At 40.1% G+C, this 22,687-nt stretch overlaps 1 protein-coding gene across 3 annotated transcripts in view; it reads right to left on the minus strand.

Annotated features, from left to right (window-relative positions):
- Positions 1 to 22,687, minus strand: part of ABCC1 (ATP binding cassette subfamily C member 1) — a 465,761-nt gene that overhangs the window by 289,429 nt on the left and 153,645 nt on the right. For all 3 annotated transcript variants that reach the window (XM_053695266.1, XM_053695265.1, XM_053695264.1), the window contains exons 3-5: positions 22,262 to 22,387; positions 11,030 to 11,167; positions 10,096 to 10,224 (exon numbers count right to left, since the gene is read on the minus strand). In XM_053695266.1, coding sequence (XP_053551241.1) covers positions 10,096 to 10,224; positions 11,030 to 11,167; positions 22,262 to 22,387 — 393 coding nt within the window. The remainder of the gene's footprint in view (positions 1 to 10,095; positions 10,225 to 11,029; positions 11,168 to 22,261; positions 22,388 to 22,687) is intronic.

Below are 22,687 nucleotides of genomic sequence, written 5' to 3' on the forward strand. Positions count from 1 at the left end.
ACATTCAAGTCAAAATAAACTTTTATCAATCAGACAGAACATGCAGTTCTAAGACAATTTCCAATTTACTTCCATTATCAATTTTTGCACAGTCTTTTTATAAACACACTTTCTGGGGAACAAGATCCTACTGAGCATGTGCACAAGTTTACAGGGTATACTTATACTAGTCTGTGACTGGATGATGTCCGTCACATGATACAGGGGCTCAGAAAATGGTAGAAAAAACAAATTTGTCAGGGGAAACAAATCTACTGTTTATTTGAAATTCAGAGTATGCGCTATTGCATTGTCTTTTTATTAGGCAAAGAGGAAGAACTCTAATGCATGTTGGTTTAGAAAAGAATTATTTAATCTCTACTGTCAAATTTAAGTTAATACTAACTTAAGTCAAGAGTTTGGGTAATGCTGTTGCTACATAAATAAAACGTTTCAGAATATAAATAAAAAGTGCTGAACATCGAGTCAGTCGCCACTTGCCAGCAAAAATCTAAAAATATTCCAAATCTTTCTCACTGCAGATGTTGGTGCGAGTGGAGAATCGTTCAACCTTCCTCAGGATCTTATTATACAACAACTGTACCAACGTGAATAGAGATGACAACAAGCAGAAAAAAAATTCTCAGACTGTCTAGCTAGAGCTTTGTTTCACAACTTGTTGCAAATGTACCCCTGGGGTACCTGGAGCTTTGTCAAGGGGTACTCTCCAGCACTTCACCTTTCATTATTTTTTTTTCCCTGTTGCAGCTAAAGTTAACATTCAATTTATCACAGAAATCAATGTTACTCAGTCAGTTCTACCCTCAAGCCCCCCTAACAGGCCAGGATCTAATTCCCTGCATGAATGGACCATTCTTTGGGATACAGCACTACTATGTGATACAGTGCACAGTGTATAGGGTTAGCTGCATATACCCCAAAGTCAAAGTTTGAAACAGGTAATCACCAGCATTGTAAGAAGCTTATAAAAAAAACTTTTATTGGATTTACATAAAAAGCGACGTTTCGGGGCATGACTAAGGGGTTAAGCCCCGAAACGTCGCTTTTTATGTATATCCAATAAAAGTTTTTTATAAGCTTCTTACAGTGCTGGTGATTACCTGTTTCAAACTCTGCCTGAATGGAAAGCTGCTCACTTACTGTGACTGACTCACCTGCACTCAGGTAGGGGATGTTTTATAATCTGGCTGGTGACATTTGTGAAATGCTGTTGATAAACACCGTTTTAAAAGTTTGTCAGATAGAAAGTGCGAGGTAAAGTGTATGTCACTGTGACAAAGTGTATGTCACTGTGACAAAGTGTATGTCACTGTGACAAAGTGTATGTCACTGTGACAAAGTGTATGTCACTGTGACAAAGTGTATGTCACTGTGACAAAGTGTATGTCACTGTGACAAAGTGTATGTCACTGTGACAAAGTGTATGTCACTGTGACAAAGTGTATGTCACTGTGACAAAGTGTATGTCACTGTGACAAAGTGTATGTCACTGTGACAAAGTGTATGTCACTGTGACAAAGTGTATGTCACTGTGACAAAGTGTATGTCACTGTGACAAAGTGTATGTCACTGTGACAAAGTGTATGTCACTGTGACAAAGTGTATGTCACTGTGACAAAGTGTATGTCACTGTGACAAAGTGTATGTCACTGTGACAAAGTGTATGTCACTGTGAAAAAGTGTATATCACTGTGCAGATGGCGCTATAGAGTTTTGGTCCATTAATGGAAAAAGTAACCATGGGTGAAGAAATTCACCCATCCCCACTATCTTTTTTGCCTCTGACAGCGAGGTTCAAGAGGGGCAAAACGTCATTCCCTTTAACTTGTAGACTGTAAGCTCTTCGAATGCAGGGCTAGTTCCTCTGGTACTAGATCTGTAGAGTCTTATGTTTTTCTATCCTATCACAAGCCCTTGTTCTTGTATACACCTATCTCTGTACCCAGCACTACAGCATTTTGTGGCGCTATACAAATAAAAATGATAATAGTTATTCTCCAAGGTTCACTTGGGGTGGATGTAAGAGGATCAGCGGAGCACCCCACTAAGTGTGACAAGCATAAGATCCACAAGAACAATGCAGGAAAAGAGAATCAAGCACTTGAGGGGGAAATTATGCTTCTGAAAACAATGGTACATTTCCACTAACAGACAAAAACTCTATAGCACCATCTGCTGGCATACTGTATTCACCAACAGAGTGGTGGTCCGTTAATGGAAAAGTACCAAAATTAAATTTCATTTTAAAATGACCTGCAGAAAAAGTTATATTAAAAAAAAATAAAAAAAAACATAATTTATGTAAGAACTCATTGGCAACAGTCCATGAGCTAGTGACGCATGGGATATACATTCCTACCAGGAGGGGCAAAGTTTCCCAAACCTCAAAATGCCTATAAATACACCCCTCACCACACCCACAATTCAGTTTAACGAATAGCCAAGTAGTGGGGTGATAGAAAAAGGAGTAAAAAGCGTCAAAAAAAGAAAATTTATGCTTACCCGATACATTTGTTTCTTTTTAGACACAATGAGTCCACGGATTTCATCCTTACTTGTGGGATTACACCTCCTGGTCAGCAGGAAACGGCTAAGAGCACCACAGCAGAGCTGTTATATAGCTCCTCCCTTCCCTCCCACTCCAGTCATTCGACCAAAGTTAGGAAGAGAAAGGAAAAGCCAAGGTACAGAGGTGTATGAAGTTTAACAAATTAATAACCTGTCTCATAGAACAGGGCGGGCCGTGGACTCATCGTGTCTAAAAAGAAACAAAATTTATCAGGTAAGCATAAATTTTCTTTTCTTTTTAAAGACACAATGAGTCCACAGATTTCATCCTTACTTGTGGGATACAATACCAAAGCTAGAGAACATGGATGAAAAGGGAGGGACAAGACAGGGAACCTAAACGGAAGGCACCACTGCCTGAAGAACCTTTCCCCGAAAACTGCCTCAGCCGAGGCAAAGGTATCAATTTGTAAAATTTAGAAAAAGTGTGAAGAAAAGACCAAGTTGCAGCCTTGCAAATCTGCTCAACTGAAGTCTCATTTTTGAATGCCCATGAGGAAGCAACCGCCCTAGTGGAATGAGCCGTAACTCTTTCAGGAGGCTGCTGTCCAGCAGTCTCATATGCAAAGCGGATGATACTCCTCAACCAAAAAGAAAGAGGTAGCCAAAGCTTTCTGACCCTTATATTTTTCCAGAGAAAATTACAAACAGAGAGGAAGACTAACGAAAATCCTTAGTTGCCTGTAAGTAAAACTTCAAAGCACGGACTACATCCAAATTATGCAGAAGCCCTTTCCTTCTGAGAAGAAGGATTAGGACACAAGGAAGGCACAACAATCTCCTGATTAATGTTCTTGTCTGAGACAACCTTAGGAAGAAAACCAAGTTTAGTACGTAACACCACCTTGTCCGAATGAAAAATAAACTTTCCAAGACAACAACTTAATATCTATAGAATGTATAGGTTCAAACAGAACCCCTTGAAGAACTTTAAGAACTAAATTCAAACTCCATGAAGGAGCAATTGGTTTAAACACAGGCCTGATTCTACTCAAAGCTTGACAAAAAGATTGAACATCTGGTACATCTGCCAGACGTTTGTGTAACAAAATAGATAAAGCAGAGATCTGACCCTTTAGGGAACTCGCTGATAAACCCTTCTCCAATCCTTCTTGGAGAAAAGACAAAATTCTGGGAATCCTAACTCTACTCCATGAATAGCCCCTGGATTCACACCAATAAAGATATTCGCGCCATATCTTATGGTAAATCTTCCTAGTTACAGGCTTACGTGCTTGAATTAAGGTATCTATTACTGAATCAGAGAAACCTTGCTTGGAAAAGATTAAGTGTTCAATCTCCAAGCAGTCAGCTTCAGAGAAACTAGATTTGGGTGAAGGAAGGGTCCTTGGATGAGAAAGTCCTTCCTCAACGGAAGTCTCCAAGGTAGTAGAAATGACATGTCTACCAGATCTGCACACCAAATCCTGCGACGCCAAGCAGGAGCGATAAGAATCACCGGAGCCATCTCCTGTTTGATTCGAGCAATGACCCGAGGCAGAAGTACAAACGGAGGAAACAGGTATGTAAGACTGAAGGACCAAGGAACCGCCAGAGAATCTATCAGCTCCACCTGAGGATCCCTTGACCACGACCCATATCTGGGAAGATTGGCATTCTGGCGAGAAGCCATGAGATCCAATTCCGGATGCCCCCATCCGAGAACCAGACTGGAGATTACTACCGGATTAAGTTCCCACTCGCCTGAATGAAAAGTCTGTGTGCTCCGGAAATCTGCCTCCCAATTGTCAACTCCTGGGATGTGGATCGCCGACAGAGAACAAGAGTGGGCTTCTGCCCACCTAATTATTTTAGCTACCTCTGTCATCGCTAAGGAACTCCTCGTTCCTCCCCGATGCCCCGATGATTGATGTAAGCCACTGTTATGTTGTCCGACTGAAATCTGATAAACTGAGCCAAGGCCAACTGTGGCCAGGCCAAAAGAGAATTGAAGATCACCCTCAGTTCCAGGATGTTGATGGGGAGAGCAGACTCAGCTCGAGTCCATACTCCCTGAACCTTCCTGGGACCCCAGACCGCACCCCAGCCCAGAAGGCTGGAATCTGTTGTCACAATCACCCAGGACGGTCTGCGAAAGCAAGTTCCCTGGGAGAGCTGATCCCGAGACTTCCACCACTGAAGAGAGTCCCTTGTCTCCTGATCCAGGATTATTGGAGGAGACAAGTCTGCATAATCTCCATTCCACTGCCTGAGCATGTTTAATTTCAACGGTCTGAGATGGAACCGAGCAAACTGAATGATGTCCATTGCTGCCACCATCAGTCCGATTACCTCCAAACACTGAGCTACTGATGGTCGAGGCGTAGACCGAAGAACTTGACAGGTCTCTATAATCTTTGATTTCCTGACTTCTGTCAGAAAAATCTGCATTAATACAGAATCTATTAGAGTTCCTAAGAAAGTTACCCTTGTCCTTGGAGCTAGGGAACTCTTTTCCAGATTTACCTTCCACCCGTGGGACCTCAGGAAGGCTAGCACTATGTCTTTATGAGCTCTTGCTAGAAGGCAAGACGGCGCCTGTATTAGAAAGTCTTCCAGATAGGGCGCCACTGCAATGCTCCGCGGTCTTAAAACCGGTAGCAGAGACCCCAGGACCCTTGTGAAAATTCTGGGAGTCGTGGCTAAACCGAATGGAAGAGCCACAAAATGAAAATGCTTGTCCAGAAAGGCAAATCTCAGAAACTTGGGATGATCTCTGTGGATAGAAACATGAAGATACGCGTCCTTTAAATCCACTGTCGTCATGAATTGACCCTCCTGGATCAATGGCAGAATAGTACGAATTGCCTCCATCTTGAATGATGGGACCCTGAGAAACTTGTTTAGACTCTTGAGATCTAATATCGGTCTGAGATTTCCCTCTTTCTTGGGAACCACAAACAGATTTGAATAAAAACCCTGCCCGTGTTCCTGGGCAGGAACTGGAATAATTACTCCCAAGGAAGCAAGGTCTCTTACACAGTGTAAGAATGCCTCTTTCTTTGTCTGGTTTGCAGATAATCTGGAAAGAAGAAATCTCCCCCGAGGAGGAAAAGTTTTGAATTCCAGCTTGTATCCCTGAGACACTCTCTCTTTAGCCCAGGGATCTTGGACAACCCGCCTCCAAACCTTGAGCGAAGAAAGAAAGTCTGCGCCCTACCAGATCTGGACCTGGGTCGGGGGCATGTCCTTCATGTTGACTTGGATTCAGCAGCTGGCTTCTGTGACTGTTTACCCTTGGTCCAATGATTGGGTCTCCAAGTGGACTTAGATTGGGAAAAGCTTCCCTCCTGTCTGGAGCAGGAAGATAAGGAATTTCCCTCGAAATTTCGAGAGGAACGAAAATTATCTTGTCGTCCCTTTTGTTTATTTCTCTTGTCTTGAGGAAGGACTTTTAACAAAAAAATGATACTGTAGCTTTAAATTTCAAACAGTCATCTTTTTTCCTCTTTTTTACTGCAGCTAAAAAACGAAATTCAGCAGTAGAAAAATACTAAAAACTGATGCACTAAGACACCTTTACACCTCAGCAACTCTGCTGAGGTGCCTAGCTGCCCCACAGATCGCTGTCAGACCGGATGATATTGCAGAACGATCCGGAAGACAAGTACACAACAAACTCTGCAACCGCCTGTCTAAACTAACAGAAAGCCATGCGGTAGCAGAGCCACGTGTATGAACGTCCTCTCTGTGAGCTGAAGAATGCGCAATGGAGAAAAACAGCGCGCAGAACATAACCCTGCCCATCGTGGGCGTAACGTAGAACCCAACAACGGAGCATAATGAAAAATATGAACCGCAACCACCATCCTGAAAAATTGTGCCACAAAACATGTACACAAACTTTCAGCCTTCTCCCAGCCCTGTGCCTGTACTTATGGCTGTCTAAATACACCCTCTATACCAGAGGGAATAGTATCCCAGCATAAGTAAATATACCACAGTAATTATAGTACCCACTTTCTTCTGAGAGTTCTCCCCAGAATAAATAAATTTAGCACTTACCTCAGATGCTGACCGACAGCAGGCCAGCCCAGCAGGTGTAAGAGGTCCTCGCCCTCTCATAGCCCTGTGGAAAGAAATCAGCCTGAGAAAACAGTGCTTAGGCTATTTGTATCAGGGCAGCAACAGAGTATAGGAGGCGCAGTGAGAATTATGTCCCACTAGTTCCTATTGCTTTAAAGCCACCAAAAGCTCTACTGTAGAGACTGATCTGGTCTAGGCTACACCCTGGAACAAAGTAGCACTCCATGGCACTACTTTAAAAATAATAAACTCTTGATTGAAGAATCTTTACTAACACCTCACTTTGCCATCTCCTATTACTAACGCAGGCAAAGAGAATGACTTGAGTGGGAGGGAAAGGAGGAGCTATATAACAGCTCTGCTGTGGTGCTCTTTGCCTCCTCCTGCTGACCAGGAGGCGTAATCCCACAAGGATGAAATCCGTGGACTCATTGTGTCTTTAAAAAGAAAAGGAACTGGAAATAATTGTGCTTTATACAACAAATCATAGCTACCATAAAAAGGGTGGGTCTCATGGACTCTTGCAAATATGAAAGAAATTCATTTATCAGGTAAGTTCTTACCATAAATTATGTTTTCTTTCATGTAATTGGCAAGAATCCATGAGCTAGTGACGTATGGGATTGTAATACCCAAGATGTGGAACTCCACAGAAGAGTCACTAGAGAGGGAGGGATAAAAAAATAATAACAGCCATTTTCCACTGAAAAAAATTAATCCACAACCCAAAAAATAAGTTTCTCATAATTGAAAAGAAAAAAAAACAAAAGCAGAGGAATCAAACTGAAACTGGAACTTTTCTACCAAAAACTGCATCCGAAGAGGCAAATACATAAAAACTGTAGAATTTAGTAAAAGTATGCAAAGAAGACCAAGTTGCTGCTTTGCAAATCTGATCAACTGAAGCTTCATTCTTAAAAGCGAAGTGGAGACTGATCTAGTAGAATGAGCGGTGATTCTCTGAGACGGGGCCTGACCCGACTCCAAATAAGCCTGATAAATCAAAAGCTTTAACCAAGGAAATAGCAGAAGCTTTCTGACCTTTCCTAGAACCAGAAAAGACAACAAATATACTAGAAGTCTTCTTCAAATCTTTAGTAGCTTCAACATAATATTTCAGAGCTCTTACAACATCCAGAGAATGTAAGGATCTATCCAAAGAATTCTTAGGATTAGGACACAAAGAGGGAACAACAATTCCCCTATTAATGTTGTTAGAATTCACAACCTTAGGTAGAAATTTAAATGAAGTCCGCAAAACTGCTTTATCCTGATGGAAAATCAGAAAAGGAGACTCACAAGAAAGAGCAGATAATTCGTAAACTCTTCTACCAGAAGAGATGGCTAAAAGGAACAACACTTTCCAAGAAAGTAGTGTAATGTCCAAGGAACGCATAGGCTCAAAAGGAGGACCCTGTAAAGCCTTCAAAACCAAATTAGGACTCCAAGGAGGAGATATTGATATAATGACAGGCTTTATATGGGCCAAAGCCTGTACAAAACAGTGAATATCAGGCAGTTTACCAATCTTTCTGTGAAATAAAACCGAAAGAGCAGAGATTAGTCCCTTCAATGAACTTGGAGACAAACCTTTATCCAAACCATCCTGAAAAAACTGAAAAATTCTAAGAATTCTAAAATGAATGCCAGGAGAATTTATGAGAAGAACACCAAGAAAAATAAGTCTTTCAAACCCGATAATAAATCTTCCTAGAGACAGATTTACGAGCCTGTAACATAGTATTAATCACTGAGTCAGAGAAAACTCTATGACTAAGCATTAAGCGTTCAATTTCCATACCTTCAAATTTAATGATTTGAGATCCTGATGGAAAAACGGCCCTTGAGACAGAAGGTCTGGTCTTAAAGGAAGTGGCCAAGGTTGGCAACTGGACATCTGCACAAGGTCCGCATACCAGAACCTGTGAGGCCATGCTGGTGCTACCAGAAACACAAACGATCGTTCCATGATGATCTTGGAGATCACTCTTGGAAGAACAAGAGGCGGGAAGATAGCAGTTCCTTGGTTTTACCAACCTGGACAGGTACCTGGGAAGTTTCTTGTTTAGATGTGAAGCCATCAGATCTATTTCAAGAAGACCCCACATCTGAACAATCTGAAAAAATACATCTGGATGGAGCGACCACTCCCCCGGATGTAAAGTCTGACGGCTGAGATAATCTGCTTCCCAATTGTCTACACCTGGGTATGTACCACAGAAATTAGACAAGAGCTGGATTCTGCCAAATAAAGTATCCAAGATACCTCTTTCATAGCTAGGGGACTGAGTCCCACCCTGATGATTGACATATGCCACAGTTGTGTTATTGTCTGTCTGAAAACAAATTAACGGTTATCTCTTTAACAGAGGCTAAATCTGAAGAACCCTGAAAATAGCACGGAGTTCTAAAATATTGATTGGTAACCTCGCCTCTTGAGATTTCCAAACCCCTTGTGCTGTCAGAGATCCCCAGACAGCTCCCCAACTGCACTGGATCTTAGTGAAAAAGTCTAAGATCATCATCCTCCAGGCAGAAGTCTTCATCCATCTGCTGCCTGAGAGTAAATAGTACACACCGGTACAATTTAAAACAAAAAACTCTTGCTTGAAGAAATTAAAAACTAATATTTTATCACCTCTTTCACTTTACCCTTCCTAGTACTTAGAGTAGGCAAAGAGAATGACTGGGGGGTGGAGCTATATAGACAGCTCTGCTGTGGTGCTCTTTGCCACTTCCTGTTAGCAGGAGGATAATATCCCACAAGTAAAGGATGAATCTGTGGACTTGTCGTACCTTATAGAAGAAATATACATAAACCTGACTCATGGCAAATATAAGTACAATACATATATTTAGAACTTTACATTAATACATAAAGTGCCAAACCATAGCTGAGAGTGTCTTAAGTAATGAAAATATACTTTCCGAAAGACACCCATCCACATATAGCAGATAACTGTTTCAGTACTGGTTTGGCTATCAGTAGAGGTAATAAAATATGAGAGTATATCGTCGATCTGAAAAGGGAGGTAGGAGATGAATCTCTACGACCGATAACAGAGAACCTATGAAAAGATTTCCCACGAGGAAAACCATAGAATCAATAGGTGATACTCCCTTCACATCCCTCTGACATTCACTGTACTCAGAGGAATCGGGCTTCAAAATGCTGAGAAGCGCATATCACAGAAGAGGGGGAGGGGTGTATTTATAGGCATTTTGAGGTTTGGGAAACTTTACCCCTTCTGATAGGATTGTATATCCCATATGTCACTAGCTCATGGACTCTTGACAATTACATGAAAGAAAATCTCATCACAGAAAGTGAAAGGCAGTTCTGCCTGAGGGCTTGTCATATCCCATGTACACAATTGCCTAATTTTTTAAAACTAATAATATTTACGTGGGGTGGTACATAGGGCAAAAATGTATGCTTGCAGGGGTACGTGAATCATAAAGTTTGAGAAACACTTAGCTAGAATATACTATATCACTTACTGGGTCGTTGACTCTTTCAGAGAAGAGTGGAGGATGGTCAGGTATGGTTGATAATATTAGTTCCACTAACACCAGTGCAAAGTATATATAGAAGGTGGTATCCCGGAATATATTATTGATAGTAGCACCCTGTAATGGGAAAGACACACACAAAAGTTACGGCATTTGCAATGTTTCCCCATCTTTTCATGTTAGGGTGATGTACATTTTACCAAGAAGGACGATTTAGCTTTAAAACAGCTATTTTATATATTTTAAGCAGCAAAAAGGTTGATTTTTGGGGGCCGAATACAAATACCTGTATTCAAAATATAAAATGGATGAGTATAGTTCATTTATATAAATAATGGGGAAAAAAACACAATCAGTCCAAGAGTGCCCACAATTTATCATTAGGGAAAATCTACTTGTTTTTCCTTATTATGTAAAAGCCATCGATTATGGAAAGTTGCTCAAAATTATCTCTGTTTTTAAAAACAATTGATGTTCATTTTAACTAGTGGGATCAAGGTGTAATTTCTCATTGGTTTATAAAGTATGATGCTATGGTGACATTATAATTTCAGTGCTTTGATACTGTTTTGTAAGTATCTTAGAACTTTGTACTCATAGTATTTATATGCTAATCATTTTTAAACCGCAATAAAAAATTAAAAAAAATAAAACCCAAACGACAACATAGATCCTTGCAAAATATATTGACTCCGTTTACAAACATTGATTCTTCCTGTAATACCATAAAGGACCATCTATTTAAAGGGACATAAAAGTGCTAGAACATTTTATTACTGCTCTATTGCTTGCATTCAACTATGTGTTTAACAGCCACAAAGAGGTTAAGCATGTAAAAAACACATGAATAAACACATGTATCAGACATTCCTAAACAGTTCTATTTACAGAAGATAATTGTCAAGCTGATTAGAAAACTCACCGGAATTAGGTAATTCATAACCTTTGACCTAAAGATTATTATGGCACAAAGAACAGCTATAATCCAAAAATTCAACAATACACCAGACGATTGTGCTCCTTTCATTCGCTCATACTGGATTAAAATAGTTGCAAGTAGCTGGAAAAAGTAAGAGAAAAATAAATTAGGTTAATCAACTCATAGCTCTGAAGGAAAAAACATTGCATATTGTCCCGTTCCATTTAACTTGCTACCTTATCGTAAAGGGCACCAGCAAAATCCCATAACCTTACAAAATGGTCAGCACTTAGATTTATTTACAAGATAACGGTCTATATTCTGGGCACACCTGTCACATGGTATTAAAAAAAAAACAAGATCCACTTAGAATAACTTTTTCATACTAGCATAAAAAAAGTTTAATTTAATTTAGCCAATATCAGGAATAATAAAAATTAAGTTGAAATATAGTTAAAAGGGACAGTGAAGTTCAAATTAAAATTAAATGATTCAGATAGGGCATGCAATTTTAAACAACTTTCCAATTTACTTTTATCATCAAATTTGCTTTGTTCTCTTGCTAAACCTAGGTAGGCCCATATGCTATTTTGTAAGCCCTTGAGATCCGACTCTTATCACCGACTTATCTCTGCATTTTTAAAGTTTTTCCCAGCTAAACAACAGTTCATGTGTGCCATATAGATAACATGGTGCTTATGCCTGTAGAGTTATTTATGAGTCAGCACTAATTGCCTGAAATGCAAGTCTGTCAAAAGCACTGAGATAAGGAGGCAGTCTACAGAGGCTTAGATACAGGCAATCACAGAGGTATAAAGTAAATTTCTATAACAGTGTTGGTTATGCAAAACTGGGGAATGGGTAATAAAAGGGTTATCTATATTTTTAAACAATAACATTTTGGGTGTTTACAGTCCCTTTAACTCTTCATTTTTATGTTTATATAAAGCTGCTCCTCCCCTTCAATTACTATGTACCCACTATGTACCCACTGAAAAACAAAAAAGTTCCATTGGCAATTTTCATAAATTGCTTTCTCAGATTCATTCTTTATACAAAGCATTCTTTATGAACCACATAGCTAATAGCTTCTACCATTATAGCCATGGAGTTTTCAGAGTTATCATAACGGCATAACCCTATTGGAAGACCTTGGACACTCAGATCTTATGATGGCCTCTTCTATGTAGAGTTGTGCGTGGGTGTATATATATATATATATACACACACACACATATATACATATATATATATATATATATATATATATATACATATATATATATATATATATATATATATATATATATATATATATAAATATACACACACACACATATATACATATATATATAAATATACACACACACACACACATATATATACATATATATATATAAATATACACACACACACACATATATATATATATATACATATACATATATATATATATATATATATATATATATATATATATATATATATATATATATATATATATATATATAAAAATATACACATACACATATATATATAAAATTAACAGCTCTCTGTGCATAGTGAAGGCTTGTGATATATTTCCAGTCAATGTCAATTTTGATGCTAAAGTGCCCGGTTTTTAAAAATTTGATTAAAAACAGGGGCACTTTAATTCATCAAAATTTACATTTCACTCGTGTTGAGAAAAAAAAAAACTTACCTTTTAATCTTCACAGCAGCTCCAGCTTCCTCCGCCCATCGCAAAGCCTCTTCCTGGGTCTAAAATGAGGAATCCGGCTTCCTCCAATCACGGCGTTGAATCAGACACTGATTCCCCCGGGGGGGGGGGGAAGCAGTGATTGGAGGATAACCTATCCATCATTTCTGACGTCAGAAATGGCTTGCAACGACTGGAGGAAGCTGGAGCTGCTGTGAAGATTAAAAGGTAAGTTTTTTCTCACAACAGGAGTGAAATGTAAATTTTGATGAATTATTAAAGTGCCCCTGTTTTTAATCGAATTTTTAAAAACCGGGCACTTTAGCATCAAAATTTATATTCACTTTAAAGGGACAGTCTACTCCAAAATAAACTTTCATGATTCAGATAGCGCATGTCATTTTAACAACTTTCCAATACTTTTATCACCATTTTTGCTTTGTTCTCTTGGTATTCTTAGTTGAAAGCTAAACCTAGGAGATTCATATGCTAAGTTCTTAGACCTTGGGGGCCACATCTTATCTAAATGCATTTTGACAGTTTTTCACCAATAGAGGGTGTTAGTTTGCAGAGGCTTAGATACAAGGTAATTACAGAGGTAAAACGTGTATTATTATAACTGTGTTGGTTATGCAAAACAGGGGAATGGGTAATAAAGGGATTATCTATCTTTTAAAACAATAACAATTCTGGTGTAGACTGTCCCTTTAAGAAGGCCTGCAATGAAAGCTGCTTCGCCTTCAAGGTGTTTGGATATGTTCTCGGATATAGGGCTCTATTTAAGACGTTGCAAATGCAGTTTTGGAGCACCTTCGGCTGCAGGCTCAGACCACTGTCAATTAACCCCCCCCAGAAGTGATTGACAGCCCCTACTCTAGGGAGTTAGGTAGCATGGGACAGTAAAGTCAAAATTAAAATTTCATGATTCAGATAGGGCACTGAATTTTAAACAAACTTTGCAATTTACTTATATCATCAAACTTGCTTTATTCTCTTGGTATTCTTTGTTGAAAGCTAAACCAGAATAGGGTGCACTTTATTTATTATTAAAAAAAAAAGGCATGCTTACTCTATAAGGTTCTATTGTAACAGAGCTGAACGTAGTGATGCAATGATTTATTAATGAGACATGAAACCCAAATATTTCTTTCATGATTCAGAGAGAGCATACAATTTTAAAAATAGTTTCAAATGTACTTCTATTATCAAATGTGCTTTGTTCTCATGCTATTCTTTGTTGAAGAGATATCTAAATAGGTAGCGTGCACATGTTTGGGGCACTACATGGCAGGAGAAGTTTTATGTACCTTTAATACATTTATTCTATGTATCCCGGCTCAGATTACATATAACTTCTATAAAACTGTGTGAACACAAACTTATCTACAGTTCATGGGAAAGGAGCAAAGAGACATGCTTGCCTGCATCAGTTACTGGACTAAGGGCCTCGATTATATGATAATCAGTGTTCCCTCTAAAGCCAGTGTTGTGAGCAGCCCAGCAGTGAAACAGTTAATTAGGGGACAACCCCCTTCAATTAGGAAAGAATGCACAATGCAGACTGCAAGGTATGGTTCTCTTATTAACTGTTTTATTGCTGGGCTACTCACAAAACTGGCCTTCTAGGGAACACTGATTATAATATGTTTCTCCTTATACAGAACCTTGTATAGTGAGATAAAAAGCTAAAGTTAAAATGTATCTTTCTATAAACATTTATCTTTCTATATACATATTATTTTATTTTTTTTAATGACCTCTCAGTACTGACGAGATTTCTTATATAATCTCTCCAGAGAATTTTATATCATCGGCCCTAAGTGAGACAAAGGTTACCAAGACCTTCAAAAGATGCACATCAGAATTTTACTTTCAAGACGGTCAAATTAAAGGGACAGTCAACCATAGAATCATTATTGTTTTAAAAGATAGATAATCCCTTTATTACTCATTCCCCAGTTTTTCATAACCAACACAGTTATATTAATGTACTTTTTACCTCTGTGATTACCATGTATCTAGGAACCTTCTTCCAGCCCGCTGATCACATGACTGTGACTGTTTATTATCTATTGTCTTAAATTTAGCATTGTTTTGTGCTAGATCTTAAATAACTTTCTGTGCCTGAACACAGTGTTATCTATATAGCCCACGTGTACTTTCTGTCTCTTTGTGTTGAAAAGAGATTTAAAAAGCATGTGATAAGAGGCAGCCCTCAAAAGCTTAGAAATTAGCATATAGTTTAACTAAGAATACCAAGAGAAAAAAGCAAATTTGATGATAAAAGTAAATTGGAAAGTCAATTAAAATTAAAAGTTCTATCTGAATAATGAAAGTTTAATTTATACTTGACTGTCCCTTTAAAGGAACACTGAGGAGCAAACGTAACAAGCTCTACTTCATTAGAGCACATCAGTTTTATACTACTCACTCTTCTCAGCAGCTGCAAGCGCTTTCTGACCTTCTCTACCGATTTCAAGCAAAACTTTGCCCTATATGGGTATAACCCTTGGGCAAAACTTAAAAAGACATAAAACTGGAATATTTCTTTTGTATACTCAGATAGAGAATACAACTTTCAAATTTACTTCAATTATCGAATTTGCTATATTTTCTTTGTTGAAGAAGGGATGCACTACTGGGAACTAGCTGAACACAGGTGAGAAAATAATGAGGCATATATGTGTAGCCACCAATCAACAGCTCCTGAGCCTACCCAGGTATACTTTTCAACAAAGGATACCAAGAGAACAAAACAAATTTGACAGAAGTAAATTGGAAAACTGTTTAAAATCACATGTACTAGCTGAATCATGAGAGAAATTTGTGTTTCATGTCCCTTTAAGCACTGCAAAATTTATATGCTCTACCGAACTGGATCATGTCAGCTTTTTCTACTACAATGTCCCTTTAATTCGATTTAGTCAGGCAACACTCGAGCTATTTTGGAGACTGGACTTTAACATCCAAAATCACTCTAGTCACAGCTGCATATATTGATCTTACCAGTAAACACTGAGGTCATATTTTTATTATGAACAGAGAGTTCTGAGATTTGGTCAACTGTCCAGTGTCTGAGTCAAGAGTCAGAGAAAAAGAATGAGGCGTACTGTATCATATCAGAAAAGGGTAAAGGGCCAGTAATAGAAAAAAAACTGTTGCATAGCTGACACATTTCTGTAATATGTAAAAAGTGATAATTCATCACAACCTTACAAGGGAACCTCACAGACAGCCAAATACTACAATTTATTTCTGTAGTTTCCAATGAGGTAGAATCAAGCATAAAAAACAGAATTTATGTTTACCTGATAAATTACTTTCTCCAACGGTGTGTCCGGTCCACGGCGTCATCCTTACTTGTGGGATATTCTCTTCCCCAACAGGAAATGGCAAAGAGCCCAGCAAAGCTGGTCACATGATCCCTCCTAGGCTCCGCCTACCCCAGTCATTCGACCGACGTTAAGGAGGAATATTTGCATAGGAGAAACCATATGTTACCGTGGTGACTGTAGTTAAAGAAAATAAATTATCAGACCTGATTAAAAAAACCAGGGCGGGCCGTGGACCGGACACACCGTTGGAGAAAGTAATTTATCAGGTAAACATAAATTCTGTTTTCTCCAACATAGGTGTGTCCGGTCCACGGCGTCATCCTTACTTGTGGGAACCAATACCAAAGCTTTAGGACACGGATGAAGGGAGGGAGCAAATCAGGTCACCTAAATGGAAGGCACCACGGCTTGCAAAACCTTTCTCCCAAAAATAGCCTCAGAAGAAGCAAAAGTATCAAATTTGTAAAATTTAGAAAAAGTGTGCAGTGAAGACCAAGTCGCTGCCTTACATATCTGATCAACAGAAGCCTCGTTCTTGAAGGCCCATGTGGAAGCCACAGCCCTAGTGGAGTGAGCTGTGATTCTTTCAGGAGGCTGCCGTCCGGCAGTCTCATAAGCCAATCGGATAATGCTTTTAATCCAGAAGGAGAGAGAGGTAGAAGTTGCTTTTTGACCTCTCCGTTTACCAGAATAAACAACAAACAAAGACAAAGTTTGTCTGAAAACCTTAGTAGCTGCTAAGTAAAATTTGAGAGCACGAACTACATCCAAGTTGTGCAACAAACGTTCCTTCTTTGAAACTGGATTAGGACACAAAGAAGGCACAACTATCTCCTGGTTAATGTCTTTGTTAGAAACAACTTTTGGAAGAAAACCAGGTTTAGTACACAAAACCACCTTATCTGCATGGAACACCAGATAAGGAGAAGAACACTGCAGAGCAGATAATTCTGAAACTCTTCTAGCAGAAGAAATTGCAACCAAAAACAAAACTTTCCAAGATAATAACTTAATATCAACGGAATGTAAGGGTTCAAACGGAACCCCCTGAAGAACTGAAAGAACTAGGTTGAGACTCCAAGGAGGAGTCAAAATTTTGTAAACAGGCTTGATTCTAACCAGAGCCTGAACAAAGGCTAGAACATCTGGCACAGCTGCCAGCTTTTTGTGAAGTAACACAGACAAGGCAGAAATCTGTCCCATCAAGGAACTTGCAGATAATCCTTTTTCCAATCCTTCTCGAAGGAAGGATAGACTCTTAGGAATCTTAACCTTGTCCCAAGGGAATCCTGCAGATTCACACCAACAGATATACCAAATTATGTGGTAATTTTCTGGTTACAGGCTTTCAGGCCTGAACAAGAGTATTAATAACAGAATCTGAGAACCCTCGCTTTGATAAGATCAAGCGTTCAATCTCCAAGCAGTCAGCTGGAGTGGGTCGAACGGACCTAGAACAAGAAGGTCTCGTCTCAAAGGTAGCTTCCATGGTGGAGCCGATGACATATTCACCAGATCTGCATACCAAGTCCTGCGTGGCCACGCAGGAGCTATCAAAATCACCGACGCCCTCTCCTGATTGATCCTGGCTACCAGCCTGGGGATGAGAGGAAACGGCGGGAACACATAAGCTAGTTTGAAGGTCCAAGGTGCTACTAGTGCATCCACTAGAGCCGCCTTGGGATCCCTGGATCTGTACCCGTAGTAAGGAACTCTGAAGTTCTGACGAGAGGCCATCAGATCCATGTCTGGAATGCCCCACGGTTGAGTGACTTGGGCAAAGATTTCCGGATGGAGTTCCCACTCCCCCAGATGCAATGTCTGACGACTCAGAAAATCCGCTTCCCAATTTTCCACTCCTGGGATGTGGATAGCAGACAGGTGGCAGGAGTGAGACTCCGCCCATAGAATGATTTTGGTCACTTCTTCCATCGCTAGGGAACTCCTTGTTCCCCCCTGATGGTTGATGTATGAACTTGGCCCTCGCTAGCTGAGGCCAAGCTTTGAGAGCATTGAATATCGCTCTCAGTTCCAGAATATTTATCGGTAGAAGAGATTCTACCCGAGACCAAAGACCCTGAGCTTTCAGGGATCCCCAGACCGCGCCCCAGCCCATCAGACTGGCGTCGGTCGTGACAATGACCCACTCTGGTCTGCGGAAGGTCATCCCTTGTGACAGGTTGTCCAGGGACAGCCACCAACGGAATGAGTCTCTGGTCCTCTGATTTACTTGTATCTTCGGAGACAAGTCTGAATAGTCCCCATTCCACTGACTGAGCAGGAACAGTTGTAATGGTCTTAGATGAATGCGCACAAAAGGAACTATGTCCATTGCCGCTACCATCAAACCTATCACTTCCATGCACTGCGCTATGGAAGGAAGAGGAACGGAATGAAGTATCCGACAAGAGTCTAGAAGTTTTGTTTTTCTGGCTTCTGTCAGAAAAATCCTCATTTCTAAGGAGTCTATTATAGTTCCCAAGAAGGGAACCCTCGTTGACGGAGATAGAGAACTCTTTTCCACGTTCACTTTCCATCCGTGAGATCTGAGAAAGGCCAGGACAATGTCCGTGTGAGCCTTTACTTGAGGAAGGGACGACGCTCGAATCAGAATGTCGTCCAAGTAAGGTACTACAGCAATGCCCCTTGGTCTTAGCACCGCCAGAAGGGACCCTAGTACCTATGAGAAAATCCTAGGAGCAGTGGCTAATCCGAAAGAAAACGCCACGAACTGGAAATGCTTGTCCAGGAATTCAAACCTTAGGAACCGATGATGTTCCTTGTGGATAGGAATATGTAGATACGCATCCTTGAAATCCACCTTGGTCATGAATTGACCTTCCTGGATGGAAGGAAGAAGTGTTCGAATGGTTTCCATCTTGAACGATGGAACCTTGAGAAACTTGTTCAAGATCTTGAGATCTAAGATTGGTCTGAACGTTCCCTCTTTTTTGGGAACTATGAACAGATTGGAGTAGAACCCCATCCCTTGTTCTCCTAATGGAACAGGATGAATCACTCCCATTTTTAGCAGGTCTTCTACCCAATGTAAGAATGCCTGTCTTCTTATGTGGTCTGAAGACAACTGAGACCTGTGGAACCTCCCCCTTGGAGGAAGCCCCTTGAACTCCAGAGAATAACCTTGGGAGACTATTTCTAGCGCCCAAGGGTCCAGAACATCTCTTGCCCCAGCCTGAGCGAAGAGAGAGAGTCTGCCCCCCACCAGATCCGGTCCCGGATCGGGGGCCCGCATTTCATGCTGTCTTGGTAGCAGTGGCAGGTTTCCTGGCCTGCTTTCCTTTGTTCCAGCCTTGCATAGGTCTCCAGGCTGGATTGGCTTGAGAAGTATTACCTTCCTGCTTAGAGGACGTAGCCCTTGGGGCTGATCCGTTTCTGCGAAAGGGACGAAACTTAGGTTTATTTTTGGTCTTGAAAAGACCTATCCTGAGGAAGGGCGTGGCCCTTGCCCCCAGTGATATCAGAGATAATCTCTTTCAAGTCAGGGCCAAAGAGTGTTTTCCCCTTGAAAGGAATGTCAAGCAATTTGTTCTTGGAAGACGCATCCGCTGCCCAAGATTTTAACCAAAGCGCTCTGCGCCACAATAGCAAACCCAGAATTTTTTCGCCGCTAACCTAGCCAATTGCAAGGTGGCGTCTAGGGTGAAAGAATTAGCCAATTTAAGAGCACGAATTCTGTCCATAATCTCCTCATAAGAAGAAGAATTACTAATAATCGCCTTTCCTAGCTCATCAAACTAGAAACACGCGGCTGCAGTGACAGGGACAATGCATGCAATTGGTTGTAGAAGGGAACCTTGCTGAACAAACATCTTTAGCAGACCTTCTAATTTTTTATCCATAGGATCTTGGAAAGCACACTATCTTCTATGGGTATAGTGGCGCGCTTGTGTAGAGTAGAAACCGCCCCCTCGACCTTGGGGACTGTCTGCCATCAGTCCTTTCTGGTGTCGACTATAGGAAAACAATTTTATAAATATGGGGGGAGGTACTAAAGGTATACCGGGCCTGTCCCATTCTGTACTAACAATGTACGCCACCCGCTTGGATATAGGAAAAGCTTCGGGGGGCCCCGGGGCCTCTAAGAACTTTTCCATTTTACATAGTGGTTCTGGAATGACCAGATAATCACAATCATCCAAATTGGATAACACCTCCTTAAGCAGAGCGCGGAGATGTTCCAACTTAAATTTAAAAGTAATCACATCAGGTTCAGCTTGTTGAGAAATGTTTCCTGAATCTGAAATTTCTCCCTCAGACAAAACCTCCCTGGCCCCCTCAGACTGGTGTAGGGGCCCTTCAGAAACCATATCATCAGCGTTCTCATGCTCTACAGAATTTTCTAAAACAGAGCAGTCGCGCTTTCACTGATAAGTGGGCATATTGGCTAAAATGTTTTTGATAGAATTATCCATTACAGCCGTTAAATGTTGCATAGTAAGGAGTATTGGCGCACTAGATGTACTAGGGGCCTCCTGTATGGGCAAGACTGGTGTAGACGAAGGAGGGGATGATGCAGTACCATGCTTACTCCCCTCACTTGAGGAATCATCTTGGGCATCATTTTTACTAAAATTTTTTATGACATAAAATACATATAGTTAAATGAGAAGGAACCTTGGTTTCCCCACAGTCAGAACACAATCTATCTGGTAGTTCAGACATGTTAAACAGGCATAAACTTGATAACAAAGCACAAAAAACGTTTTAAAATAAAACCGTTACTGTCACTTTAAATTTTAAACTAAACACACTTTATTACTGCAATTGCGAAAAAGTATGAAGGAATTGTTCAAAATTCACCAAAATTTCACCACAGTGTCTTAAAGCCTTAAAAGTATTGCACACCAAATTTGGAAGCTTTAACCCTTAAAATAACGGAACCGGAGCCGTTTTTATATTTAACCCCTTTACAGTCCCTGGAATCTGCTTTGCTGAGACCCAACCAAGCCCAAAGGGGAATACGATACCAAATGATGCCTTCAGAAAGACCTTTCTATGTATCAGAGCTCCACACACATGCAGCTGCATGCCATGCTGTCCTCAAAAACAAGTGCGCCATACCGGCGCGAAAATGAGGCTCTGACTATGATTAGGGAAAGCCCCTAAAGAATAAGGTGTCAAAAACAGTGCCTGCCGATATAATCATATCAAAATACCCAGAATAAATGATTCCTCAAGGCTAAATATGTGTTAATAATGAATCGATTTAGCCCAGAAAAAGTCTACAGTCTTAATAAGCCCTTGTGAAGCCCTTATTTACTATCTTAATAAACATGGCTTACCGGATCCCATAGGGAAAATGACAGCTTCCAGCATTACATCGTCTTGTTAGAATGTGTCATACCTCAAGCAGTAAGAGACTGCACACTGTTCCCCCAACTGAAGTTAATTGCTCTCAACAGTCCTGTGTGGAACAGCCATGGATTTTAGTTACGGTGCTAAAATCATTTTCCTCATACAAACAGAAATCTTCATCTCTTTTCTGTTTCTGAGTAAATAGTACATACCAGCACTATTTTAAAATAACAAACTCTTGATTGAATAATAAAAACTATAGTTAAACACTAAAAAACTCTAAGCCATCTCCGTGGAGATGTTGCCTGTACAACGGCAAAGAGAATGACTGGGGTAGGCGGAGCCTAGGAGGGATCATGTGACCAGCTTTGCTGGGCTCTTTGCCATTTCCTGTTGGGGAAGAGAATATCCCACAAGTAAGGATGACGCCGTGGACCGGACACACCTATGTTGGAGAAATATATACTTCATAAATAATATTAAATAAGAATGCAGCAGATAACATTCTTTAATACAGTGGCACCCAAAATCTTTTTTAAATGCAGGGACGGTCACTAGTATTATGATTGGCTGTGGGACACGTGACTCTATACTCACATGGCAAATAACGGAGATAATGTCTCACAAATAAAATTAGATTATAATCACATTTTTAGTTAAAACTACATAAGAAATATGTAAAATAAAATAATGTGTCTGAATATACTAATCTAATTTACAACATTTGGTGCAAATACACAAGTTATTTTATTATAAAGACAAATGGGAACCACACAAAAAACCTTGACAGTACATAGCTTGGGCAGAGCCTTGTTATGATGCATTTCCTTATCTAAAAACATTTATCGCAAACTCATAATTAATTACGGCTTTGTTATTACTTACCATTGTTATACCCAGCACTGTTGGGCTTACAACAAAAACTGGTGCTGGATATTTACCCTGGCTCCTTTCCCAGAAAGAGTAGAAGAGGTCTGCCCAGCAGACAATCCATAGGAAAAAACCAACAGCCTAAGGAAAAAACAAAGATAATGCAAAATGAATAATCTAAAACTATTCACAAGAATATTTAAATCGGATAAGGGACTGAAATATTTTATAAAGGTTTCATAATAAAACAATACCCCAATAAATCAAATATTTAAAGAAATGACACTTGGAGTAAAGAAAAAACTTCCTATAAGTCCTTGGGACACTTCTAATCCCGTGTAGGTACCCCCTCCTCATCCCGTGTAGGTACCCCCTCCTCATCCCGTGTAGGTACCCCCTCCTCATCCCGTGTAGGTACCCCCTCCTCATCCCGTGTAGGTA

Source organism: Bombina bombina, chromosome 11, assembly GCF_027579735.1.
Source record: "Bombina bombina isolate aBomBom1 chromosome 11, aBomBom1.pri, whole genome shotgun sequence".
In the NCBI taxonomy this organism is placed as follows: domain Eukaryota; kingdom Metazoa; phylum Chordata; class Amphibia; order Anura; family Bombinatoridae; genus Bombina; species Bombina bombina.